This window comes from Muntiacus reevesi, chromosome 1, assembly GCF_963930625.1.
Source record: "Muntiacus reevesi chromosome 1, mMunRee1.1, whole genome shotgun sequence".
Lineage (NCBI taxonomy): Eukaryota > Metazoa > Chordata > Mammalia > Artiodactyla > Cervidae > Muntiacus > Muntiacus reevesi.
In genome coordinates, this window is record NC_089249.1 from 47965610 (window position 1) to 47991226 (window position 25617).

Below are 25617 nucleotides of genomic sequence, written 5' to 3' on the forward strand. Positions count from 1 at the left end.
GGTTTGGAGTGGGATGTCCAGTACAGATGCCATGGTGTTGGGTGAAGGGTCCTTCGGTCTCGTTTCCCTGTTGTCCTCAGCCTCATGGCCCAAAATGGCAGCTTAAGCACCAGACAGCATTCCAGTCATAGAAAGAGAAGGATTGAAAAAGCACCCCTTCCTTTGGAGGCTGCTTCTTGGGAGTCGCACACGACCTTCCTGCTTATGTTGGGGTTGGTGAGGGGAGTAAAGCTAAGTCTTATGACCACTCCCAGCTGCAAGGGAGGCTGAAAAATCAAATCTTTGTTCTCAGTGGCTCTGTGCCCAGGGGTTTTCTGACTAAGAAAGAAGGGAGGAATAGATTTGGACAACTTTCCATCTCTTCCACAATCTCCCTCTTTTAAGGGTGAGGAAATAAAGGTACCAAGAGGGGAGATGATCTTCCTGAAGTCACACATTTTGTGAGCGATGGGGTTGGTTTTTCTAAAACCTATGCTATATCCACTGGACTACACTGTTTTCTAATCTGACTGATAGGAAACAAGGCGGGGAGGGTGGGGCATCGGGGTCGTGGAAAACCAGGTGAACCGTGGCTAAGTGGCAGGTGCCTGGCCTATGGGGTGAAATCGGGGTTTGAGTTCAGCTCAGTGACTCCTTCACCAGTATAACTGTTGGCAAATTAAATTGACTGAGGACTGCTTTATACTGTTAAAAATAATTGAGGATCCCAAAGAGTCTGCTTTTTAAAAAATAATACATATTTTTTATTTGGATGCGCTGGGTTTTAGTCGTGGAACGTGGGATCTTCAATCTTCATTTCAGCGCATCGGGCCTTTAGTTGCAGAATTTAAACTCTTAGTTGTGGCATGTGGGATCTAGTTCCATAACCAGGGATTGAACCCAGGCCCCCTGCATTGGGAGCACAGAGTCTTAGCTGCTAGACCACTAGGGAAGTCCCAGAGTGTGTGTTTATATGGTTTATGCCTGTCAATGTTTACCCTATTAGATATCAAAAAGAAAAATTGTAAACATAAACATTTATTTAAAACTAAGACGATATTTAACATGAATGTGTGTTTGCTCAGTTGCTAAGTCATGTCTGACTCTTTGCGACCCCAAGGACTGTAGCCTGCCAGGCTCCTCCATCCATGGGATTTCCCAGGCAAGGAGACTGGAGTGACTTGCCATTTCCTTCTAAAATTTAACACGAATACCATCTTTTTAATAAAAATGACTATAAATTCCAAACTAAAAAAAAAAAAAAGTTGGGAGGAGGATGGTGTTGTCTCACTGTCTGGCTTGAGAGAAAGCAGCTGGTTCTTACGTCTGCGTCTGCAGCCGGCCTGTTGTGAGTCCACACATCATGTAGTCTCTGGAAAATTCCACTGTGTTTTTGCAAAAGAGCGAGAGCATAAAGATCAGATGACATCTTAGTGTCATTACGAAACTAGTTTTGATCTTGAGGATTCCTGCAAGGATCTTGGGAGTTTGTTGGGGGTCCCTGGACCCCACTTGGAGAACTGCTGACCTATTGAATTCTTTATTCTCTCCTGCCTCAGTTTCTAAATCAGAAAGGATGTATTCAGCCTCTGAGGTTTGGGTTCTTTAAAAAAAACTTTTTTTAACTTTATTTAAAAAATATTTACTTGTTTTTTATTGCTGGATCTCAGTTGCGGCATGTGGGATCTAGTTCCCTGACCAGGGGTCAAACTCGGGCCCCTGCATTGGGAGCGTAGAGTCTTAGCCTCTGGACCACCAGGGAAGTCCTGAGGTTTATGGTCTTTGAAGGGGTCTTCAGGCCTCTGTGTAGGAGTGGGTGACCTGCTGGTTTCTGAAACAACTTTATTTGTTGGGTTACAGAGGGCGCAGACCACCATGGAGGGGAGAGGGGTGTGGTCTGTCTGTCCTTAAAGTGGGAGAAGGGTGGAGACTGCAGGGCCGTCAGCTGGGGGCTCTATAGGTCAGTGGCCTTGGGCGAGTGATGAGCAGTCAGAGGAAGCTGCCCACCCCATGCGTCTCCCTGACCCACCCAACACTGCCGGGCATGACTGTGTCCTCTCCCTCGGACGAGGAGACACATGGAGACACACCTATGTCACGAACGGCTTGGGTTCCATGAGGACACGTGGCAACAGGCTTGGGAACCCAGGCCTGCTCACCAAATTCTACGGTGGATGGAGTGCCCTGGGACAAATCAGAGAAAGACACCGCCTAGTGCTTTACTTGGGGAGTAACAAAGAGAAGGTCTGGAGGACCAGCTTGGGAGAAAACAGAAGCCGATTCAAGGAGAGGCCACGAGGTTGGGACCATGACAAGGATCAGAATTAGCTAGGAGAAGCCGAGGCACTGACCTATCGGAGCAGCGTCCCAGGGGCAGCTGTGCCTTTCCTGGGGCGTCTGTTAGCAACGCAGGGTTTGGCTCAACAGTAATTACCCTGTCTCCTGCTGCCTGAATTTGGCCGTCAGCCTTGTCTGGCGTGGCCTGAAACCTAAGTCCTGTGTAGAGTCCACAGCCTGGTTCAGACTGTACCTCCTTCCCTGGAGTCTCAGTAGCAGGTTCCTTCTTGCTATGATTGGCCACACCCTTGGGAAGACACATTTACACTGAGACCAGGTCTTCAGGCTGTTATAGAAACCTTCCCCATGGAAATACCTGGTGCAGGTAGATTGAAAACTCCTTGAGAACTGGAGGGTATGACTCTCTCATTGCTGTTTCGTGACTGTTGGTTTAGCGCTTTCGTACAGCTTGGTATGCATGTCCTGGGCTTCCCTGGTGGCTCAGACGATAAAGAATCGGCCTGAAATGTGGGAGACCTGGGTTCGATCCCTGGGTTGGGAAGATCCCCTGAAGAAAGGAATGGCTAACCACTCCAGTATTCTTGCCTGGAGAATCTCATGGACAGTGGAGCCTGGTGGGCTACAGTCCGTGGGGTCGCCAAGAGTCAGACACGATTGATTGACTAACACTTTCACTTTCATGCATGACTTGGGAATATGGCTTCTGTCTTCGAAAAGCCTGCAGGGAAATGGGGAGATGGCCCCAGAAATGGAGACCAGAGTAGATGCACCCAGGGGCCTATGGGAGCATCTAATTAGCTTTCTATTGTGGGCCTTGCCTGACACAGCGCCTGGACATAGTAGATGTGCAAGAAATTGAACCTGAGCTTGATCATGAGAGTGACCACAGCGTGAAGGTCAGGGGAGGATTTCCAGACGCCTGCCAGCCTTTAAAGCCCAGCTGGCCTTATCCCACCATTGGGGTGTGTTCAGGAAACTATCAGTAATGCAGGACATGGGGAGGGGGAGCGAGAGAAGGAGGCTGCGCTCAGGCCATGGAAGGCCAGGCCTCCCTGCCTCCCTCATACGCTGGGACTCGGCCCTCCAAGTGGGGGTGGGACTTAGACTTGCCTTTTCTATTGACCACACAGCCAATGTTTGCTGAGCAACCATATGGTCACTTCCTACTGGTTCCTGTCTCTCCATGGCTCTCAGAGGACACGATAGCTCCATCTTGGACTTGTGGCCATGGAAGTATCCTGCCTGCGCCTGGCCTGGCCTGGCAGGGGTGCTCAGCTACCCAGGAACTTGTGTCCTCCTGACCCACCCAACACTGCCAGGCATGACTATGTCCAGCTCCCGTGGACAAGGAGACAGGCAAAGCACACCTACATCACGGATAACTTGGGTTCCATGAGGGCACGTGGTAATAGGCATGAACACCCGGGCCTGCTCACCAAACCCTACAGTGGATGGAGTGCCCTGGGACGAATCAGGATGGGGGTGATGGATCAGGGGATCCTGGAAGGAGCAGATGGCAGGCCAGGCGTGCCACTGTGCTACCATCGTGGGATAAGGCCAGCTGGGCTTTAAAGGCTGGCAGGCGTCTGGAAATCCTCCCTGACCTTCACGCTGTGGTCACTCTCATGATCAAGCTCAGGCCAGGGCTGACCAGAGGACAGCTTTTTCCTTTTCTCTGAGAAGGAAAACCTAGGCAGGTTTTAGATGCAGATGGTCGAGGCCTCAGGAACTGTTCTAAGGGAGGTGGCCATTTCTGCAGAAATCCACTCCCTCCTGCAGGCAAGTGATCAGAACCCACCCTTCTTGCTAAGGCTTTCTGAAAACCATTTACTACCTCCAGGGACCTCCCAGGAAATGTGCTGGAGTACCGTTCCCACTTTTCCTTCGAGCAGGGATGAAGGTGGGCCAGCTGGAGACGAGCCACACTGGACCCTGCTCCCCCACTCTGGGCTCTGAAAGGGGGAGGGGGTGCCTGGACTCCTGGGTTTCTCCCTTCCTCTGGTTCTGTGTCCACCGAGGGGCCTGGTCCCTGTGCCTGAGAGCTGGTCATGTGGTGCAGGGACTGCTTGAAGCCACTGTCCTACAGCCCAGGCAATGGGAGCAACCACTAGAAAAACCCCATGGAGTTGCCTTTGGTTCTTTTCCTTTGGTTCCAAATTGTGTGTGTGGCAAGAGGTAGCCAAGTGCCCAAGCTCCTGCTCCTACCCCAAGGGTGCCCTCAACTGCCCTGTAAGAGAGCAGTAACCTCTTCCACAATTTTTTTTTTAAATGTGAACCCTTTTTTTTTTTTTTTTTTAAATATTTATTCATTTATTTGGCTGCACCAGGTCTTGGTTGCAGCATGTGGGATCTAGTTCCCTGACCAGGGATCAAACCTGGGCCCCCTGCATTGGGAGCTCAGAGTCTTAACCACTGGGCCAGCAGGGAAGTCCCTGTGAACCCTTTTTATAAAAGCTTCCCTGGTGGCTCAAACAATAAAGGATCTGCTTGCAATGCGGGAGACCTGGGTTTGATCCCTGGGTGGGGAAGATCACCTGGAGGAGGGCATGGCAACCCACTCCAGTGTTCCTGTCTGGCGTATCCCCGTGGACAGAGGAGCCTGGCAGGCTACAGTCCATGGGGTCACAAAGAGTCATACACGACTGAGTGACTAAAGCATAGCACATTAAAAAAAACAAAAAGTCTTTATTGAATTTGTCACAATATTGCTTGTTTTATGTTTTGGTGTTTTGGCTGTGAGGCTTAGAGGAACTTAGTTCCCCAACCAGGGATGGAACCTGTACCCCCTGCCTTGGAAGGTGAAGTCTTAACCCCTGGACCACCAGGGAAGTTCCTGAGTGGCATTTCTGATGGGCCAGGCAGTGGGACAGGATGGAAAGAAACAGACACAAGCCTCAGCCTCCTTCCCTGAGTCTCAGGTGCCAGTGAGGATGGAGATTCTTAGACCTGTCTACTAGAAAGAAGAGGGGGGTCCTCCCCCAGCCACCCCCCACTGGAAAGACACCTACCTTGTTCTGGAGGACTGGGGCTGTCTCAAAGGAAAGATCGATAAGAGCAGCCCTCTGTTGACCAGGGAACCCCCAAGATACTAGTGAATTGATAGTGTTGCCTTGGCAACCATTCACCCCTGTACAATCCAGGCAGATGGAGACGGGAAAAGGGACAAAGATATCCTTCCGTCCTGCTGGTGATCCGTTCACTATTCTGAAGAGAAGCCTGATGGCAGTAAGGACAGTGGAAGGGCTCTCTCTGGTGGCCAGGATATCCATGTCAGTGACAATGATGATGGTGATACGGGGTCACCATTTCTAAACCTTTGGGATGCTTTATTCCATCCAGTCTTCACTTTGGTCTTTTCAGATTGTTGTTGTTCAGTCGCTAAGTCCTGTCTGACTCTTTGTGACCCCATGGACTGCAGCACGTCAGGCTCCCCTGTCCTCCACTATCTCCCAGAGCTTGCTCAAACTCTTGTCCATTGAGTCGGTGATGCCATCCAACCATCTCATCTTCTGTCGCCCCTTCTCCTCATGCCCTCAATCTTTCTCAGAGTCAGGGTCTTTTCTAATGAGTCAGCTCTTTGCATCAGGTGGCCAAAGTATTGGAGCTTCAACTTTAGCATCAGTCCTTCCAATGAATATTCAGGATGGATTTCCTTTAGGATTGACTGCTTTGATCTCCTTGCTGTCCAAGGGACTCTCAAGAGTCTTCTCCAACACCACAGCTCAAAAGCATCAACTCCTCAGCTCTCAGCTTTCTGTATGGTCCAACTCTCACATCTGTACATGACTATTGGAAAAAAACATAGCTCTGATTTATGTCTTTTCATGGTCCAAGTCATGGTTTGGTGCAGTCACAGTCTGACACAGTCTTTTCAAATAGGCACTGTTATTATCGCCTCCATAGAGCAGGTGGGGTTAGGTAAGCAGTTAGGGTCACACAGCCAGCATAGGGAAGAGGCAGAAGCTGGGCCTGGGGCTGTGATGTCATATTAGATCAGGGCAGGGCTCTTGCTGGTGTTTTCTTCAGAAACCTCAGTTTCCCCCATCTGAAGCACCCAGGTGGTAAAGGAAAGGCGCATGTCATCACCTCAGCAACACAGGCCCAAGGCGGCCGTCTTTGTTCATCAGCCGCTTGCTCCACGTGTCCCCCTGTGAGGCCGGGTCTGCAGCTGGTGTACCGTTTTGCCCCAGGATGCCCTTTTCCATGGAAGACTGAGCTTTGTCCCCATCCCCACCACCAGGCTGGGGCAGAGCTGGACTTCAGCCTCTGCTTTTTCTCTGCCATGTGAGGGTGCGGGGGAGAGCTCAGCAGGGTGGGGTCATGGAGGGAGGGAGGCTCAGCCTCCCTCCTTCTCAGCCGCAGCTCTCAGCTTGCAGAGAGCAAGCTCTCAGCAAGTTCTCAGCTTGCCTGCTGCAGCTTTGCAATTTAGCAGTCCACGTGACTGCTGCTTTTCTCAGGTGCAGAAGGAACCAGTTACACCCAACTGCTTGGACCAGCTGGCCCTGGAGCTCCCTGGGTCCTCTCCGGGGCCGGTGGCCATGGGGGACCTGGTTCTGATGACAGACTCTGCAGGCTGGTTGCGGGCACGGCACCGTGGACAGGACACACATTTCCCTGGGACCACCGCATGACCCTGGGGCTTCCCCAGGTGGCTCTCCCAGGTGGTAAGGAGCCCTGGGTCAGATTTCTATTCCTCCAGACACCGCGCGGCTAGCTCCTATTTCTTGATGTAACCAGCCTTGCTCTGATCGTCCTTGTACACTTAGAGCAGATCGGAGTTCTCGCTCCTGAAAATTGGTCACTTGTTTGCTCTTTCTCACCATCCCTTTTATGATAACTGATTTGCTTTGATTGACCCTCCAGAACTCAGCTCTTTCTTCTTCTACTCCCTTCATTTTAGCTGAAGTCCTTCCACTAACAGATGGCTTCCCTTCACTCTGGGAACATGCCTGTGCAGGAAGGAAATTGTGTACCCAGTGGGCCTCGGTTATAGCAACAATACTGCCTCATGTCAAACTGAAGACAGAGTGTGATATTGATTTTAATATGTGCTCTGATTTCAGAAATGTTAAATTGTGGGGAAAAAAATGCGTTTAAAAATTACCAGCGCATTTTTTTTTTCATGACTTAACATCTCTGATATGGCACTAGTGGTAAAGAACTTGCTTATCAATGCAGGTAGACGTAAGAGATGTGGGTTTGATCCCTAGGTCAGGAAGATCCCCTGGAGGAGGAGATGGCAACCCACTCCAGTATTCTTCCCAGGAGAATCCCATGGACAGTGGAGCCTAGCAGGCTGTAGTCCATAGGGTCGTAGAGTCAGACATGACCGAAGAGACTTGGCACGCATGTTATTGAGAAAAATTACCAAAACGCAGAATGTAAAGATGCTCACAAATATGACTTTCAGATAAGGGTGTTTATACTAACGTGTCCAGGAGTCATTAGTGAGAACAGTTCCAAACCTGCTTGTGTTGTCAACAAAGTGATAAAACCTAGGAACATCCCTAACCTGGCAGCACCCCGGGGACACTCTGTAGAGTCCTGGCATGTTTTTGCTGATGGGAACTGGTCCAGTCTGGTCCATCCCAGGAATCATCTTGCAAATGTTTGTTCAGCTTCATCCCTGACACACGGAGTTTAAGTCTCTGGGGGTGAAGCCTGGAGGGTCTGCTTTGTAAACCTCATCTCTGATGGAGGGACCAAACTCAGGGAAGGGAGGTGACCAGGTGGGTGCGGATCAGATGCCTGGCCTTCCTCACTCGGATCCACAGCTTCTGGTGGATTTCCACAAGAACTTCAAGTTCAGCTCCTTTCACTCACAGAATCTTTTTGCCCTTGCCCTTCAGAGGACACTGTCTGCCGCTGCAGGCTAGGTCCCTGGCATCTGCATTTCCAGGGCTCAGTCCACAAGGTCGCCCTGGCCTCTGGGCGCCCCACCAAGCAGGGGTCCGACAGAGTTCCACGAACTGCTGGAGTATTTCGTCTGACAGATGTGGACAAATAGCTCCTGGGTGTGAGAGAGCGGTCTTGGATTTCCGGGCGTGGCGGGTCTCCAAGCCCCGAGGTCAGGGGACACCCGGCTGCGTGGGTGGCAGCCTTCCTAGGTGGCCTCTCCTTCCCGCAGGGCCTGTGGGAGCACTGCCAGCTTCTGAAGATGGCCTCGGTGTTCGCCCGCTGCCACGACCTGGTGGACCCCGAGCCTTTCGTGGCCCTGTGTGAGCGGATGCTGTGCGCTTGCGCCCAGGGGCTGCGGTGCCCCTGCCCTGTGCTGCTAGAGTACGCCCGCGCCTGCGCGCAGCAGGGGATGCGGCTGGACGGCTGGGCGGACCACAGCTCCTGCAGTGAGTCTGCGCGGGACCACACCCCGGCGGGGTGGGCGGGGGCGGGGCCCGTCCCGGGTGTCCCACCCCAGCTAGCCCCCGCTGACCGAGGCCCGGGTTCCCGCCCCTGTCCCCTGCTCACGGAGAGAGTCCCCTCCCTAACGGCTTGAAAGGTCCCGCTAGCAAAGTACCCATATCGCTTCTCTTGCCTCTTGTTATCACGCCCGGCCTGCCCAATTCCTCGTGAGAAATCCATCCCTGGACTCAAAAGCTGTTCCCCAGTTCTGCCGGGGGTCTCATCCGTTCAAGTCTGAAACTGACCAGGAGCAGGGCGGTGATCTCGGCATCCTGGCAGGCTTTTCTCAAGTCCCTGCCTGTCATTGCCTCCCTGCTCTCCTCTGGCCGGTACTCTCCATCCCTCCCCCGCACCCAGTCGTCTAATCTCACTGGGTCCCTGGTCATCGTGATTGTCACCACTCCCAAATTATCCTGAAGCTTGCAGGCCACCTTCTCCTCCTTCCCCCGCCCTTCCCCCCCGCAGGCTTCCTGTAGACCACACTGGCTGATGGTGCAGGGCAGGCAGCCCGAATGTTTACACCACACACACGCCTTTCCGCGTGTGTGTGTGTTTCCAGCTTCTAAGTTAGAACTTTTCTTCTTTGCTGTGGGGGTGTGAGAAGGGTGGTTGTTGACAGCTGGGTTCGCCTCTGGAAGGGGGAGTGGCTGTCTTTTCAGGTCTTTGAAAGTAGGAGGGGCAGATGACTGAGGTACCTTGGAGGAGAGGCGGTTTGGGATGCTCGGTCCTTCTGGTTCTTCCGCCTGAGCATCAGTCAGCAGCCAGTAGAGAGAGAAAGGAGAGGCGTCCTTATCCATGGAGGGCTGGGTCCAGTGGGATCAGAGGCTTAGGTGATGAGCTTCGAGGGCTGTCCTGTACTCAGTGGACATAGATAGGAATGACCGTCCCCTAGCCTGGAAGATGCTGTGTGCCCATTTTTGGCTGGGGTGTCTGATTGAACCCAATATCTTTCTTAAAAAAAAATTTTTTTTTTTTTTTATGTAGACCATTTTTAAAGTCTTTATTGAATTTGTTACAATATTCCTTCTGTTTTATTTTATTTTATTTTGGCCATGTGAGATCTTAGCTCCCTGACCAGGGATCAAACCTACACCCCTGCATTGGAAGGCGAAGCCCTAACCACTGGACACCAGGGAAGTCCCGAGCCCAAGTTCTTGAGGAAGAGGAGCCCTCAGAGGAGAGATGGGATGGAAGACACCATTTCCGGCTTGTGTGGCCTCGGGGGCCTTGCATTTTCAGCCTGGAGGCATTTGGCATCCCCCGGAGAGGGGTTTAGGTGAAAAGGACAGAGCAGAGAAGCAAACAAGTGGCCAGTTGTTCGTGGGGATCAGGAGGCTGAGGGGGAGCATGGTGGTGCCAGGTGACCCTGCTGAGTCTTAACCAGGCCCCACAAGGTGGAAGCCGCCTCTTCGGGGCAGGAGTGGTCAGCGGATCGCCTGGGAGGTGATGTTTACCACTGGGGTGCCACTGAAGTGGAGATGGCCCCTGGGGCCCTGAAGACAGCGGGGCCAGACAAAGGGGCCTTAAGGGCTCTGAGCACCCTGGGGCCTGCGAGATGCTGCCTGGAGGGGACTGGCTCCAGGGAGACTCCCGGGTTTTCCATTTCAGGACCGGACTGCCCCGCAGGCATGGAGTACAAGGAGTGTGTGTCCCCATGCCACAGGACCTGCCGGAGCCTGAGTATCACCGAAGTGTGTCGGGAGCAGTGTGTGGATGGCTGCGGCTGCCCTGGTAACAGATGTCCCACTTTATTTACAAACCTGAGCCCTCGCCAGTGCCCTTTGCTCGGAGAAGCCAGGTGAAGGCTGCTTGTGTTATTCCCCATCGCTGAATTCAGAGGCCCTTTTGTAGGGTATAGTTCCGGCAAGGCAGAAAAGGAAAGATGACCTCAACAGAAGTAGGTTACCTTTATTCAGGCAAGGAGGGGTGACAGTCGGCCTAACCACCAGGCTGAGCGCCGAGAGGGATCGGGGAGGCTTCATACTTATAGGGAGGCTTGTGGAAGCGATAAGGGAAACGTTAATCAGGCGGGATATGTTGAGTATTCTTTTGTTGAGATGACATTTGTAGTTGGGCAGGGGGTGATAAGTCTTCTGGGCAGGTGTAGGGGGTGCAAGGTTTCTGGACAGGGGTTGATAAGTCCCAGATAGATGCAACCGGCCTGGAGCATCAGGGTGGAAGTAAAATTCTGTTTTGTTTTCTCCGAAATTAGACGATTCAGCAAGGGGCCTTTGAGACTATTGTTCTCTTTTCTAGGCCCCAAAGACTCCTTCACCTTTATTTACTTTTTAAAAAGTCTTTGTACAGAGTGGCCAGAATTAAACTGGCATTTATTTTTAATTTATGTTTTCCTGTTGTACCATATCCACGAAAGCACATGTGTGTCTGGGGAGTAGGGTGGTCTGGGCTCCAGTAGTAATTTTGTTCGGGGTAGAGGGTGGCTCCTGGCTCTATATGACCTGTAGTGTTTTCTCGGTTAAGAATCAGGAAGTGATCTGAGAGAAGGACAGTCTAAACTCTGTCCTGGGTTGGCCATGTAAGCTCAGCTGAAAAAGAGTCTTTTCCAAGAGATACCTCGTGAGCTTTGGTGAAAAGTCCTGGCTAATTACTGAGAGTGAGTCCTGTGTGTTTCCATCGTGACTTGCCTACTGGAGGGCTTTGAATGAAACATTGGCCTCCATGTCTTCATCTGATAGCATGGAGACGAACAATCTTCCCCCACTTCTGTGCAAGATAGACGAGAAATTCTTTGAGCTTTCTGGGAGAAGCCTTCAGCCTAGACTCATGGCTTCCTTTCTGGAAGGCCTTGAACAAAACTTTCCCCCATTACTTCGTCACTAGAGTGGCGATAAATAGCCCCCCCACCCTACCCCCTCACTTTGCAAACTGAAAGATCAGCATCGTAGAATGAGTCCTTTGAGCTTTCTGCAAGGAGCCTTGAGCAGATGACCACCCCGAGGCCCCTGTGGTTGGGAGGTGGGTCATGATGGTGACAAGGCTGAGTCTTCGTCTTGTTGCCCTTGACCCAGAGGGCCAGCTCCTGGATGAAGGCCGCTGTGTGGAGAGTACGGAGTGCCCCTGTGTGCATGCTGGAAAGCCTTACCCTCCAGGCGCCTCCCTCTCACGAGACTGCAACACCTGGTAACTGAGGCTGAGTGGTGCAGGTTTGGGGAGCTGCCAGGGGCTGGGGAGGGGCCGCTGGGCCAGCAGGGGCGTTCGGGGCACCAGCAGGTGGAGCAGGACCAGGCCTGGGCTGGGTGTGGTTTGGGAAAGGCTGTGGAGGTTGATGATGGGGAGCAAGGATTATATACAGATCTGCCTGGAGGAGGGGGGTTGGGGGTAGGCCACTTCACGGGCAAACAGCGTCTCTAGCCGCACCCCCACCCATGCTTTAATAAGCGACTCTCTCCCTGTTGCCTTTGTTTCTCTCAAGCTATTTCTTCCAGAAGCCCCTCTGGGTGTCCCCCCCTGCACACAGGCAAGGGGAACACCTCAAGACCTTGTCCCTGGCTGCCTTTCCTTCCCGGGCTGTCTTCCAGGAGTCTCCAGGGCTGCCCAGCACGGGTCAGGGCGTTGCCCCGTCAGAGCCCACACTTTCAGTCTTCCACCAGCAATATGTGTGTCTATGTGTGTGCATTTTGTATATGTGTGTTTATATGTGTATGTGTGTGTATTGTGTGTATATATGTGTGTATGGGTATGCGTATGTGTTTGTGTGTGTATGTGTGTATTGTGTATGTGTGTACATGTGTGCATGTATATGTGTATGTGTGTGTGTGTATATCTGTGCACGCGTGTGTGTGTTGAGAGGGTAGAAATTCAACTGCTTCATGCCTGGGTGGACTCCCTTGGTTTCCCTCTTCTGTCTGTCTGTCAGGCTTTGCTCCCTTATCTCAGCATTCTCTCCATGATTCCCCTGTGGCTGAAGCCCCTTCACCTCCCAAAGCCCCCTCTGATTTGGGTGCCTTTCTGTTCCCATACCCTTCCTGGGGGGCTGTGGGGTGGCGGTGCCCTCTCCAAATCCATTCATGGATGCCTGCCTCTGCAGACCCACCCATAACCCGTTCTTCTCTCTCCACCAGCATCTGCCGAAACAGTCAGTGGGTCTGCAGCAACGAGAACTGTCCAGGTAGGGAGCGTCCCCCCACACCCCCTGCCCTCCTCCCAGTGGAGAGGTGCAGCCTCCCTTCCAAACAGGGAGGGCCGCGTAGCCAGGCAGCCTCTCCTCACCTGGACGTGCAGGCTGGATGCAACCCCCGTTCACAGCTGCAGAACCAGCTGTGCTAAACTGCTCCCTTCCGGCCAGCCAGGGGAGGCCCCCAGCAGTGAAACGAGCGGCTGCAACTGGGCAAAGCTTTCACCCTGCTTCCCGTCACCTGTTTGCTCAGAGGATTACGGTTGCGTGAGCTGTGAAACCTGCAAGGTCAAGGATGACTAAACAAAAGATGACGCAGGTTCCTTGGAAAATTAAGAGGAAGATGGGCTTGATAATTCTTTAAAGTTGAAGTGAGAAATTTCTGGAATTTTCCGGAATGCCTGAGCCAAAGACCTTGGCAGGATCCAAGGGCTTCCCAGGTGTCTCAGCGGTAAAGAATCTGCCTGCAATGCAGGAGCTGCAGGGGACTTGGGTTTGATCCCTGGGTTGCGAAGTTCCCTTGCAGGAGGAAATGGCAACCCACTCCAGTATTCTTGCCTGGAGAAACCCACGGACAGAGGAGCCTGGTGGGCTACAGTCCATGGGGTGGCAAAGAGTCAGACATGCTTGTGCGCCTGGGCACAGCACTGCAAGAGCTAGAAGCACCAGGCCACCCAGTGACTTCTCCTATTCTGTCTCCACCAGGGAAAATCCACTTAGGAAAAGTTTCAATACAGTCTCTGCCTTTTACTTCCTCCTCTGTTTAGCCCCAACTCCATCTACGGCAAATTTTGTCCACTCAGATCTCCCTCTGCCTCCTCCCCTCCAGCTGCCCCCACCATGACCCTGGCTCTCCTCCTGACACATCTCCCTTTTCAGTCAGTTACATGATATTTTCTATTCATTATGAGGCAGGTGCAATTTATTCTCATTTTACAAAAGAGGAAACGAGTTCAGAGAGGTTAAGTAACTCACCCGGAGTCACACAGCTGCTATAAGATAGAGACAAATTCACAACTCACAAACTCAAACTCACAACTGCCTGACCTCTATTTTGTACCTGCCACATGAGTTGGCTTCCCCAGTGGCTCAAACGGTAATGAATTTGCCTGCAATGCAGGAGACCCGGGTTCGATCCCTGGATTGGGAAGATCCCCTGGAGAAGGCAATGGCAACCTCCTCTAGTATTCTTGCCTGGAGAATTCCATGGACAGAGGAGCCTGGTGGGATATAGTCCATGGGGTCGCAAAGAGTCAGACATGACTGAGTGACTAACACAGACACACACACACATACACACATGTGTCCTGGATCCCCATGAAATCAAGCTAATTGGAAGTTGCAGGAGATGACCCAAACCTTTATTGCCCACCTGCTGCGTCCAGTGGTGGCGAGTGGCTTGTCCGGCTGCCTTTTGCTGACCAAGTGGCTGGGAATGTTAAGCGTCCTCTTGGCAGAACGTGGTCTTCTCAGGGACCTGTGGGCAGGGCTTGGGTGCGCGTTACTGTGCAGCTCATCCTTTTGGCGCCTCCTCCAGCCCCGCCGGCTCACGGCTCCCCAGCATGGCTGTGTTCCTGGCTTTCCTGTGCGGCAGCCCCATCCCTCAGTTGTACCAAGGAGATAAGCTAAATACAATATTCAGACTTCTGATTCCCGGGAAACTTCAGGATGCCCATCAGGAGAGGTCAGAGCAGGAAATCAGATCGGAGGAGTAAAGTCAGGCCCCAAGGTTTTGCTTTTGACTGTTTGCAGATTCTCTCATTGACCTTTCTTTTCCTGGGCATTGTCAGAGATAAGGAAAGTCCAATTTCTTACTCAGATAAGAGCGCTCTTGAGAAAACAGAGAGAGGCTGGGCGAAGCATTCCCACCCATTTCCCTGTGATGGGGTCAAGAGCAGTGATACACAGGGCTGTGTTACTTTGTAGAATGATGACAGCATCTGAAAAATCCCTTTCAGAAAGGCTTTTTCGGGACTTACCTGGCGGTCCGGTGGTTAGGAATCTGCCTTGCAATGAAGGGGATGTGTGTTTGATCCCTGGTCGAGGAAGTTAGATTCCCACATGCCTCGGAGCAACTAAGGCCACGCACCACAGCTAAGACTCGATGAAGCCAAATAAACAAGTATCTTTTTAAAAAAGGCTTTCTCGTGACACCTGTGGATTTGGAATTCCAGCTTGGCTGCAATCAGCCGGGGTGACCCTTGCCCACCCTTACCCCTAATCATTGTGTCTTGTGCTCTGATTTCCACAAAGAGTGACCCCTTATTCATGCCCTTCTTGGGGAGCAGTGCAGTGGGAAGTCATGACCTGTTTCTACTCACACTTCTGGCACTGTGCGTTTGTGTTTTCCCCACAACAGCCAGTTCTCTGACTTACTGGACACCACCTGGGTGCCCTACACTTCACTGCATTTCTGAGCCTGACTACCTGGCGTTAGTGCAGACCCCAGAGGTGAAGGTCTGCGAGCAAGCGGCCTTACTTCTGATGCCAGCCATGGTAACTGCTAGAATGGCTCACAGAACTTGGGCAAACACTACACTTACTATTACCGGTTTATTACAAAAAAATATGAGGGATACAAATGCTTGATGAAGAGGGACACAGGGCAAGCTCTGGAAGGGTCCTGAGCCCAGGAGCTTCTTTCCCCGTGGAACAGGGATCACCACCTCCTGAGTGGTGATAAGCCCTCCCAACTCTGTTTATGGTTTTTTAAAAAATATTTATTTATTTGGCTGTGCTGGGTCTTAGTTGTGGCATGTGGGATCTAGTCCCCGACCAGGAATGGAACCCGGGCCCCCTGTACTGGGAGAGTGGAGTTTTAGCCACAGGACTGCCAGGGAAGTCCTTATTTAAGGGTTTTAATGGAGGTTTGGGGGCTACTTGCCCAGCCGCTGACTTCCAAGGGTGGGGCCACACCTGGACCCCAAGTTGGGGTCCCGCCCATGCCCGCTATGCATTTCAGTGCAGATATAGGCATGAGGTGGCAGTCAGGGGCTGACAAGCCTGGGCTTTAACAGGTGGGCAGCTGGAACCCTCCCTCCCCCCCACCGCCGTAGGCCTTTGGGGACTCCTGACTGTGTGACAGGGCCCAGCATCATCCCCTGGAGATGGAACTGGCTATAGGGCCCACTTAGGGGGAACCTGGGGTGCAGAGCAGACCCGTGCCATGGAGAATGAGTCTTTGCTGTTTGCAGGCTGGGGGTAATGGAGCCGGGAAGAACAGCCATGGCATGTGTCTGGTTATTTCTCTGTAGAGGAGAAGGCGGAGAGGGGACGCGGAGACGGGGGCTGGGAAGACTCCAGATACCGCTTGGGCATCAGTGGGGCCATTGTGGGCCCCGAGATGGAGTTGCCCTGAGTGGGGCGGGGCCAGCGGGCATCACTGGAGATGATGGCAGAGCCCCCCTCCCCCACACAGGTGGGCTGTGGGCCAGGCTGCGTTGGGCCTGCACCACAGGCTGCTCTGGGGCCTGGGGAGGACAGAGTAGCGGTTGGATCCAGGGCAAGTCGAGGGCTGGGGCTGCAGGGTGATGCTGGGAAGTCCTCGCGGCCACCCCCAGCTGTGTCAGCCTGGCTGGGGAGCCGGCTCAGGCATTGGTGAGATAGTGGGCAGATGGTGCCCAGAGCCCCCACTGGCCCCGCTGAAGTCCCAGCAGGGGTTTGCCCAAGAGGAGGCCTGAGAGCTGCCCCTCGGCTGGGCAGGGGGTGAGGACAGCATCCTGGCCCCTGGACTGCTGGCCCCATCACTGCTCTGGGCTGGCTTTCTGCCCTCTTGCCCTCAGGGACTCTTCTGGTGAGGGGGAGCCCCCTTGATGATGATGATGACGATGATGATGATGATGCTGGGGTCAGAGAAAGTCTCTGACCCCATCAGAGCAGAACCCAGGGAGGCAGCGGGGAGGGCTGGGAGCCTCAGTGAGCCCAGAGCCCAGAGCTGGAACTAACCCTGGCTTCTGACCCAGCCCCACCCCCCAGCGTCACCACCCCCCGCAGCCCAGTGCCTGGGTGTGACTCTCTGGGTGTGACTTCACTCCCTGGGTGTGACTTCACTCCCTGAGGCTCAGGACTGACCCACTGGGCCTTGACCTCCCAGGGCCAGAGGGGTGGGGCCTGAGTAGAGTCCTCCTGTGGGGCTCCTTTCTAGACCGTGGTGTGGTGTGGAGAAACCCAGGAAGTGCCCCCCGCTGGGACACCCCCCAAGGGGCCCACTGGGACACCCCCTCTCCCTTTCCCCCTGTCCCCCCTGGGGACCCACTGGGACACCCACTCTCCTCTCCCTTGTCCCCCCAGGGGTCTTGCTGGGACACCCCCTCTCCCTTTCCCCTGTCCCCCGGGGATCCATTGGGACACCCCCTCTCCCTTTCCCCCCATCTCCCCAGGAGAGTGTCTTATCACAGGACAATCCCACTTCAAGAGCTTTGACGACAGGCACTTCACCTTCAGTGGGGTCTGCCAGTACCTGCTGGCCCAGGACTGCCAGGACCACTCCTTCTCCGTCGTCATAGAGACTGTCCAGGTGAGCCCGCCTGGCAGCCCGGGGATGCCCACGGGGATGAGGGCCAAGGAGACCCCATGTGTACTTCTTTCTTCTGGACCACCCAGCAAAGGGGAGGACAGACAGGGCGCCTGGGGCTCCTTGAGGATCCAAGTTTCCGATTCCCTTTGGATCAACAGGCCCAAGGAACAAGGACAAGCAGGGCCTAGAGTCTTGAGAGGGGAGTGCTTCCGAGTGAGCGAACCTGAGGCTGCCTGGTTGGGGTTTTTCCCTGAGTGAATGGGTTGGGGGCTGGGCTGGGGGTGGTGGTGACGCCCCTCTGCACGCCCCTCCTGGCAGTGTGCCGACGACCCTGATGCGGTCTGCACCCGCTCTGTCACCGTCCGCCTGCCCAGCCCGCACCACGGCCTCCTGAAGCTGAAGCACGGGGGTGGAGTCGCCCTGGATGGCCAGGATGTCCAGATTCCCCTCCTGCAAGGTGGGCGCCCTCCTCCCCCGGAACCCCCCACCCAGTTCGCTCTCGGCGCCCCCACCCCTCACTGTCACCTCTTCCGTGAGAATGTGAAGGAGTGCAATTGTTGGAGGACAAGCTGGTGTCCTGAATTTATTCTGCAAGAAAGGAAGGCTTCCTGGAGGAGGAAGATGAGCTGACTGAGGGTGGGGTGTCTGCTGATGGGTCAGACCCCAAGACATCTTGGGGCAAAGCCAAGTGACCCCGTGACCTCTGGGGAAATCTCCCTGCTCAGTGACTGCCAGGCGGCAGTGTACCATTACGCACAGCATGATTCCAACCTTCACTCACAAAGGGGCTCCCGTACCCCTCCCCTCCCCATATTGCACAGAGTGGGTGAACTTGGGCCCACAGCTTGTCCGTGTGTGCTTAATGCTGCGTGTCTCCCATGAGATGCTATGTTCCCTAGGACAAGAGGTGCGCCTTCCATGTCGTCCCCAGAGAAAACTGCAGTTTTAGATTTGCACACGGCATTGCTCAGCCGTGAGGACTTGGGTCACTTAGCCTGGAAGCGTGTGCCACAGTCCAGGGAATGCTCAAGGGGTTAGCGGTTCGATGGAAAACCCATCCCCACTCAGGGCACGTGCATAAGCTAAAGAGTCTCTACCGCCCCCTCGTGGCAGTATGGGGAATGGCAGGCTACCGGAGCAATGCGGAGGCACCTTCTTCTGGATCCCAGTTTGCACACCACCCACCCTGATCCACTTTTCCTCTGAGACCCTCTGTAAGCCTCATGGCCATCCCCCAGCTGCCCCATAATTCACTACTTTCATTGCTACAGTTCTTTGTGACATACCCCACCTCTCCCTACAACCCATCAGCCTGCGGCCCTCTGCCCTGTCAGTATCATAAGCCTGAAACCTAACTTCGCTTGGTTCCAGGTGACCTCCGCATCCAGCACACTGTGACGGCCTCCCTGCTCCTCAGCTTCGGGGAGGACCTGCAGATAGACTGGGACGGCCGCGGGAGGCTGCTGCTGAAGGTAGGCGCCCTCCTGGCAACCGGACCGCACAAAGCCCTCGTTGTGGTCTGATGGGAGAGCTCGAGGGCGGGAGGGGAATTCCTTTCTCCCCCGACCCGCCCTGAGCCCCCAGAGCGAGGAACAGGCCTCTCTGTGTATGAGGGGCTGGTGAGTGCTGTCTGGATGCCCCTTGTCCACCCCGGGAGTTCCTGGGGGCAGGGCTCTGGTCCTCCAAGGGTTTCCAGCCTTATTTGGCTCCTGCAGGGCTGGGTTTTGGGGGAGTGCGGGCAGCCAGTTTACTGCTAAGGCTCCTAATGCAACAAGGCCTATGATCAGAGGGTGTTCCCGAGGGTGCCTGCTGTGGGACTCACAGCGAAGACCTGGGTCATGTACCCACTACCTGTGAAGGATTATTCTGGGAGCTGCCAGATCCAAACCCCCTCACCCCCATCCAGGGGCTTGGCAGCCTGGGGGTCATTTCCAACTGCTCTCTGTGTTCTTAGAGTCACTCTTGGATAGGGATCCGTATAATTCACAGGGCTGGCTTCCAGATCCATGTTTTCCTCTGAAAATTTCCCCAGAAGGTACTGTCACTGCCTTTTCATAAACAAAGCAAGCAAGACTCATGGGGGCCAGGAGAAGTGCCCAAGACTGCACACCCCGATCAGCTCCCCGGGCAGGGTCACCACCACTAGACCGGTGCTTCTCACTTTTACGTCTTTAGATGCCTTTGCACTCTTAAATTTTACCGAAGGTGCTGAGCCTTCTATGGGGATTGTATCTATTGATGTATTCTATCGCTTCCCTGGTGGCTTACAAAGTAAAGAACCGGTCTGTAATGTGAGAGACCTGCGTTCGATCCCTGGTTTGGGAAGATCCCCTGGAGAAGGAAATGACAGCCCACTCCAGTATTCTTGCCTGGGAAATCCTGTGGATAGAGGAGCCTGGTGAACTGCAGTCCATGGGGTCGCAGAGTCAGACATGACTGAACAATTAACACTTTCACTTATCTAGTGATATTTACCAGATTAGATATTTACCAGATTAAATCAGAGACCCTTGTTAATTCGTTAAAAAATACCAATAGTGAAGTCACTACATATTAATGTAAAGATTAAAAAAATCTGTTTTCCAAAACAAAGTTAAGGAGTGAGAATACCAATGTTTTATGTGTCTGCACATTTCTTTAATGGCTGTCTTGACAGAAGACAGTTGGAATCCTGTTGACTTCTGCAGTGTTACATATCACATAGGCCCTGAAAAACTCCACTCACACTCACAGAGAATGAGAGGGAAAAAGTCATGGGAAAATAGTTTTGGCCGCATGGACCTCTTGAAAGGGCCTCCAAGACCACCCCGTCCCACAGGTCCCAAGACCACACTTGGAGAACCCTTGCCCTGGATATACTAAAATCCCTGGAGGGTCCCCTTTGGCGTCTGGGGGGCCAGTGTTCCCCAGGGCTTGGTATGATCCCGTGATGGGCATCTGGGGCGTCCCTGAGGACATCCTGGTGCCCTCCACCCTTGTAATGTCATATTCTTTTTCTTCAAGTCCCTGAGAGAGCTCCCAATTTTTTATTTATAAAAAAATAAAGCTATGACCACAGACTATAGAGCATGAAAATATTGAGACTTCCCTGGTGGTTCCGTGGCTAAAACTCTGTGCTCTCAATACAGGAGGCCCAGGTTCAATCCCTGGTTAAGGAACTAGATCCCACGTGCTACAAATAAGACCTGGAGCAGCCAAATAAATAAATAATAAATTCAGTAAAGGGCTTCCATGGTGGCTCAGTGGTAAAGAATCTGCCTGCCGGGACAGGAGACTCAAGAGGCGTGGTTCGATTCCTGGGTCGGGAAGATCCTCTGGAGGAGGAAATGGCAACCCACTCCAGTATTCTTGCCTGGAGAATCTCATGGACAGAGGAGCCTGGCGGGCTACAGTCTATGGGGTCACCAAGAGTCGGGTATGATCGAGTGACAGCACACACATAGAGAAATAAATAAAAAATAAAAGTTGCCTTCACCCAACAACTTAAAAAAGAAAGAGAAAAGGAAAATCTTGGAGACCTTATTAAACCCTCAGGTACAGTTGGAAATAAAGATACCCTCGTTTCTGGAGCAGGACAGTGACTCACAGTCATTTGGTTACAGAGTGAGCAGAACTCAGGTCTCCCACACCCCGGTCATCAAGGGAGGTGCCCCCATTAGCTCCCCCACTTTCTCAGGCACCTCCCTCTGCACAGGGAGGGTGCTCTTGATCTGTGAGGCGCCCCATCACCCCGCTTCAGCAGGCCCATGGCATCTTGTCTTGGGCGGCTGATCTCCTCCCCGAAAGCTCCTCTGTCTTCTGTCTCCTCTGAGGAGAGAAGGAGGACTTGCTTCTGTGGGGAGAGGGTGCAGGGTTATCTCTGCGGCTTGGTGGATTTGACTAAAGAGAAGAGGCCTTCACTGGTCAAGACTACAGGGCCGGGGACCCCGGGGCCTGGGGAGTGCCCTAGGTGTTTTGGTGTGTGTGAGGGGGCGCGTTCCCATGCTGACCCCGGGTTTGACCGCCGAGTGGAGGACACCGGCTGGTGGCAGCTGGGGACCCCCGCCCCCCACCAAGGCAGTGGGATGAGGTGGGGTGGAAGAGGAGCTGCCAGTGGCTCCCTGGGTGAGGTATAAATCCCGCCGTCCAGGCAGTGGGGTCGTGCCGGCTGTGAGGCGGCCTTAGAGCAGAGGAGAAAGGGCTCTGACAGTTTTCACTCGGTCAGAAGTGCCCCTGAGGTTTATTCCAAACAGCAAACAGCCGGCGCGTTCTCCCCAGGTCCGCGATCCTGGACAGCGTAGGCCTGGCTTCCGCGGACGTGTCCACCCTCCTAACCGTTTGCTGAGCCAGCCTCCGGGACGAGTCCCAGGGACGGAAGGGGGCAGTCGTAGAGAGCGGGGGTGGTGGAGAAGGCAGGCCTGGTGGGTGAACAGGGGGAGCTTGAGGGCCTGGGGGCCTGAGAACCAGGAGGGAAGAGGGATGGTGCTGGGATGTGGGCGAGGGGACAGGCGCCTCCCCAGCTTCGCCGGGGCTGGCGTCCAGAGGAGCGCCTGGCTCACTCACAAATCCGCCCAGACACTGTCCAGCCACTCACTCACCGAGCGCATCGCCGAGGTTACAGCAGTGACACAGAACAGACCCGCGTCCCGGCTTCGTTTAGTTTAAATTCTAATGGAGGCGAACGGACAATAAGCAGAACCAAGGAAACTGTGTCTCGTGTTAGGAGGTGATACATCCAGGGGGAGGAGAGATACAGCAGGGGAGAACCAGGGGATGCCAGGTGGGGAGGACCGACATGTTCAGTGGGAGCTCAGGCAAGGGCGGTGCCTGACGTGCCAACACTTGCTGTTTGCCAAGCAAACAAGGAAACGTTATTCCATGTTCCTTTATATGAATGATATTAACTTGGGTCCATTGTACATACGTATGGGTCCGAAACCCTCATGAGACTGTTCATCCTGAGTCTTGTCGAGTTGGAGATGGAAGCTGGAAGGGGCTCCAAGAGATGACCCTGCAGAGCCTGCCCATCCGGGTGTCAGAACACGGGAGGTCTGGAAGCCACAAGTGAACTCTGGGGCTTCCCAGGTGGCTTTGGTGGTAAAGAACCCGCCTGCCATTGCAGGAGACATAAGAGACTCGGGTTTGATCCCTGGGTCGGGAAGATCCCCTGGAGGAGGGCATGGCAGCTCACGCCAGTATTTTTGCCTGAAGAATCCCATGGTCAGAGAAGCCTGGCGGGCTAGAGTCCATGGAGTTGCAAAGAGTCAGACACGACTGAAACGACTTAGCATTCAGGCAAATTGCGGAGCAGGGGTCAGGGCCACCAGGGGGTCCAGGCCTATGCTCCAGTTTGAACTAAGATCCCCCCCAAAAGAGATGGGCAGATGACTCCAGCCGTACCATGGACCCCCACGTCACCCCTGAATGTGCACCCCAGGCTCAGAAGCATGGAGAATGAGCACATGCCAGTGGCCTGCACCCCTCCTGATCCCCTTGCAGGCTGCCCCTGGGTCCTTGCTGATCCCTACCGCCCACCTCTTTGGATCATGACTGCAACCCCTGGGGTCCTCTTGGACTCATGGCCTTTTTTCCTCAAAAATACCCAGTGACTGAGTCAAAATCTAGACACTAGGAAGGAGTATTTATTTTTGGTCATGCAGTGTATGTTCTGAGAAAACTTGGGCCATAAACGCTCAGCCTGCTTCTCCCACGCGTGTGACAGAGATAAGTGTGCAAGAAAGGGGGCTAGCTTTGCACTGTGTTCCCCTGGCCATGTCCTCTGATGGCCAGGGTGGCAGAGCTCCGCCCATGGCTGGGCCCAGCTCTGTGACCTCAGGTGAGTTGCTATTCCTCTCTGGGTCTCAGTGTCTGGTCTTTAAGTGAGGGGATCATCTCTGAATTGCTTCCTAGGGGACAGGTCTTTGATTCTAAAGATTTAAGAGCGGGATGAACTACTGGTAACTGGTTAACGGATACCACGCTTCGGGTTTTTAGTTTCTTTTGCAGCCCAGAGCTTAGCTGTGATGTATTAAATTCATATTTATTCCCCTCTCTGGGGGACCTTTTTTGGATGAAAACCATCTCATGAGGGCAGGCAAGCTGTGGCTGCTGGGGCGGCTGCTCCACGTGGTCTGTCCCCCGCAGCTGTCCCCGGTCTACGCGGGCAGGATGTGTGGGCTGTGCGGGAATTACAACGGCAACCAGAGGGATGACTTCCTGACGCCCGCGGGCCTGGTCGAGCCCCTGGTGGAGCACTTCGGAAACTCCTGGAAGTTGCGCGCAGACTGCGAGGACTTGCAGGAGCAGCCCAGTGACCCCTGCAGCCTCAACCCGCGCCTGAGTACGTGAGCCCCGAGATCCCCGAGTTCCAGTGCATTCCAGGGATGGGGTGCCCACTGTGGGGGAGGGGGCCCCCAAATCCTTGGGATCCCCTTTGTTCCAGTGCGTTTCCTGGATGGTTCGCCCGTGGTGTGGGGGTTGGAGCCGGTGGGTCTTTCTTTTCATCCTCAGCATTTGATTATCTGGATCATTTATTCTTCAAAGTCTCTTTATCGAGCACCCTCCGTGGGCCACACCCTGGGAAAGAAAAGAATAGTCCACAGTTCTTCCCCTGGACCTTCTCACTCTGTCTGAGCAGCAATTACATTACGGGAAATTAGATGCAGGGGGCGGCCATCCGCAGACTGGTCTGCCTCAGCATCTGGGGCCTACATCAACCGCGCGCTCTTTCTCAACTCATCCGGGAACAGTTTTCTCCCTGGGAAATGCAGTTGATTGTGTATTGAAGCCAATCAGGAAAGAATATGGGCTGCAGAAGAAAAATCGCCACGGTTCCCAGACCGGAGAGAAGCTGTTTTTGCTCTTGGTTCAGCCGAGGGGGGCGAGGTCGGGGATTTCGGTCTTGGGGTCCGGGTGCGCGCGCCGGCGCGCGGTCCCGGACACGCCCCTCCCTTCCCCGCAGCCAAGTTCGCAGACCAGGCCTGCGCGATCCTGACGTCCCCCAAGTTCCAGGCCTGCCACAGCGCCGTGGGCCCGCTCCCTTACCTGCGCAACTGCCGCTACGACGTGTGCGCCTGCTCCGACGGCAGAGACTGCCTGTGCGAGGCGGTGGCCAGCTACGCGGCGGCCTGCGCCCGGAGGGGCGTGCACGTGGCGTGGCGGGAGCCCAGCTTCTGTGGTGAGTGTCCTCCCCGTCTGCTGGCCCTGCAGGGCAGCCAGTGGGATCCGCTGGGATGCCTGCCCTCTGCTCTGGTCCACTTCCGAGCACTGTCTGGTTTACTGCCCTGGGAAAGGAGCCCAGGGCATCTCGCATCCCTTACCCTTCCTATTTCCAGGAAGCACAGGGCGGTGGGGACTGGGGTTCCTGCCTGCAGAGATTTCTGAGGCTGCTGCTACCTACTGTGGGATACACGTAGGGTGGGGGTGAGGAGCGAGTGGGTCCCAGATGCCCATGCGTTCCTGCATACCTAGAGGGTCTGATGAAGCAATGGGAGAGGCAGGTACCAGCCCTCTGCTTATATGTGTGCATGCTAAGTCGCTTCTGGGTTCGATCGCTGGGTTGGGAAGATCCCCTGGAGAAGGGAAAGGCTACGCACTCCAATATTCTGGTCTGGAGAATTCCATGGACTGTATAGTCCATGGGGTAGAAAGAGTAGGACGCAACTGAGCAACTTTCACTTTAACTTCAAGTCGCTTCTGCTGTGTCTGACTTTTTGCAGCTCTTTGCATGAATATCTGGCCTCAGAGATGAGTAACTGGGAAAAGGAGTATTTTAATAACTTTCTGAGATAACTGTGGATATATTCTTGTTTGATCTTCCTCCTTGTGTGTGCTCAGTCATGTCCAACTCTTTGCGATCCTATGGACTATATAGGCCAGGCTCCTCTGTCCATGGAATTTTCCAGGCAAGGATGCTGGAGTGGGTTGCCAATTCCTCCTCCAGGGGATCTTGACCCAGGGATCGAACCTGCACATCGTATGTCTCCTGCATTGGCAGGAGGGGTCTACCACTAGCTCCACCTAGGAAGCCCGTCCTCTGCTTACAACTTCAGGTAAACCTCGGAGCAGTCCCTGCCCACAGCTCCGGCACTGTGTGAAGTCGTGTAAAGTAGAATAAGGTCCAGACGACCTGAGAGCCTCACCGGTGCTGTTAAAGGCCTGGCATCTGAGTTGGTGTGTGCCCCGCACCCTGGTCCCTGGTTGGTTGTTACTGTCGCTCTGGGAACATTTGCCCAGTGACCTGCATGGGCAGGCAGTCACAGTGCTGTCGGGCCTGGACCTTCCTGTTTGAGGCTGAGGTGGAAACTGCCTC

At 54.0% G+C, this 25617-nt stretch overlaps 1 protein-coding gene across 1 annotated transcript in view; it reads left to right on the forward strand.

The window, feature by feature from the left end:
• Window positions 1-25617, forward strand: part of VWF (von Willebrand factor) — a 122470-nt gene that overhangs the window by 20886 nt on the left and 75967 nt on the right. Inside the window, exons 7-15 of the mRNA XM_065942479.1 lie at window positions 8405-8621; window positions 10285-10407; window positions 11706-11817; window positions 12759-12805; window positions 17191-17327; window positions 17646-17784; window positions 18699-18799; window positions 23451-23646; window positions 24268-24483. Of these exons, the coding sequence (XP_065798551.1) occupies window positions 8405-8621; window positions 10285-10407; window positions 11706-11817; window positions 12759-12805; window positions 17191-17327; window positions 17646-17784; window positions 18699-18799; window positions 23451-23646; window positions 24268-24483 (1288 nt within the window). The remainder of the gene's footprint in view (window positions 1-8404; window positions 8622-10284; window positions 10408-11705; window positions 11818-12758; window positions 12806-17190; window positions 17328-17645; window positions 17785-18698; window positions 18800-23450; window positions 23647-24267; window positions 24484-25617) is intronic.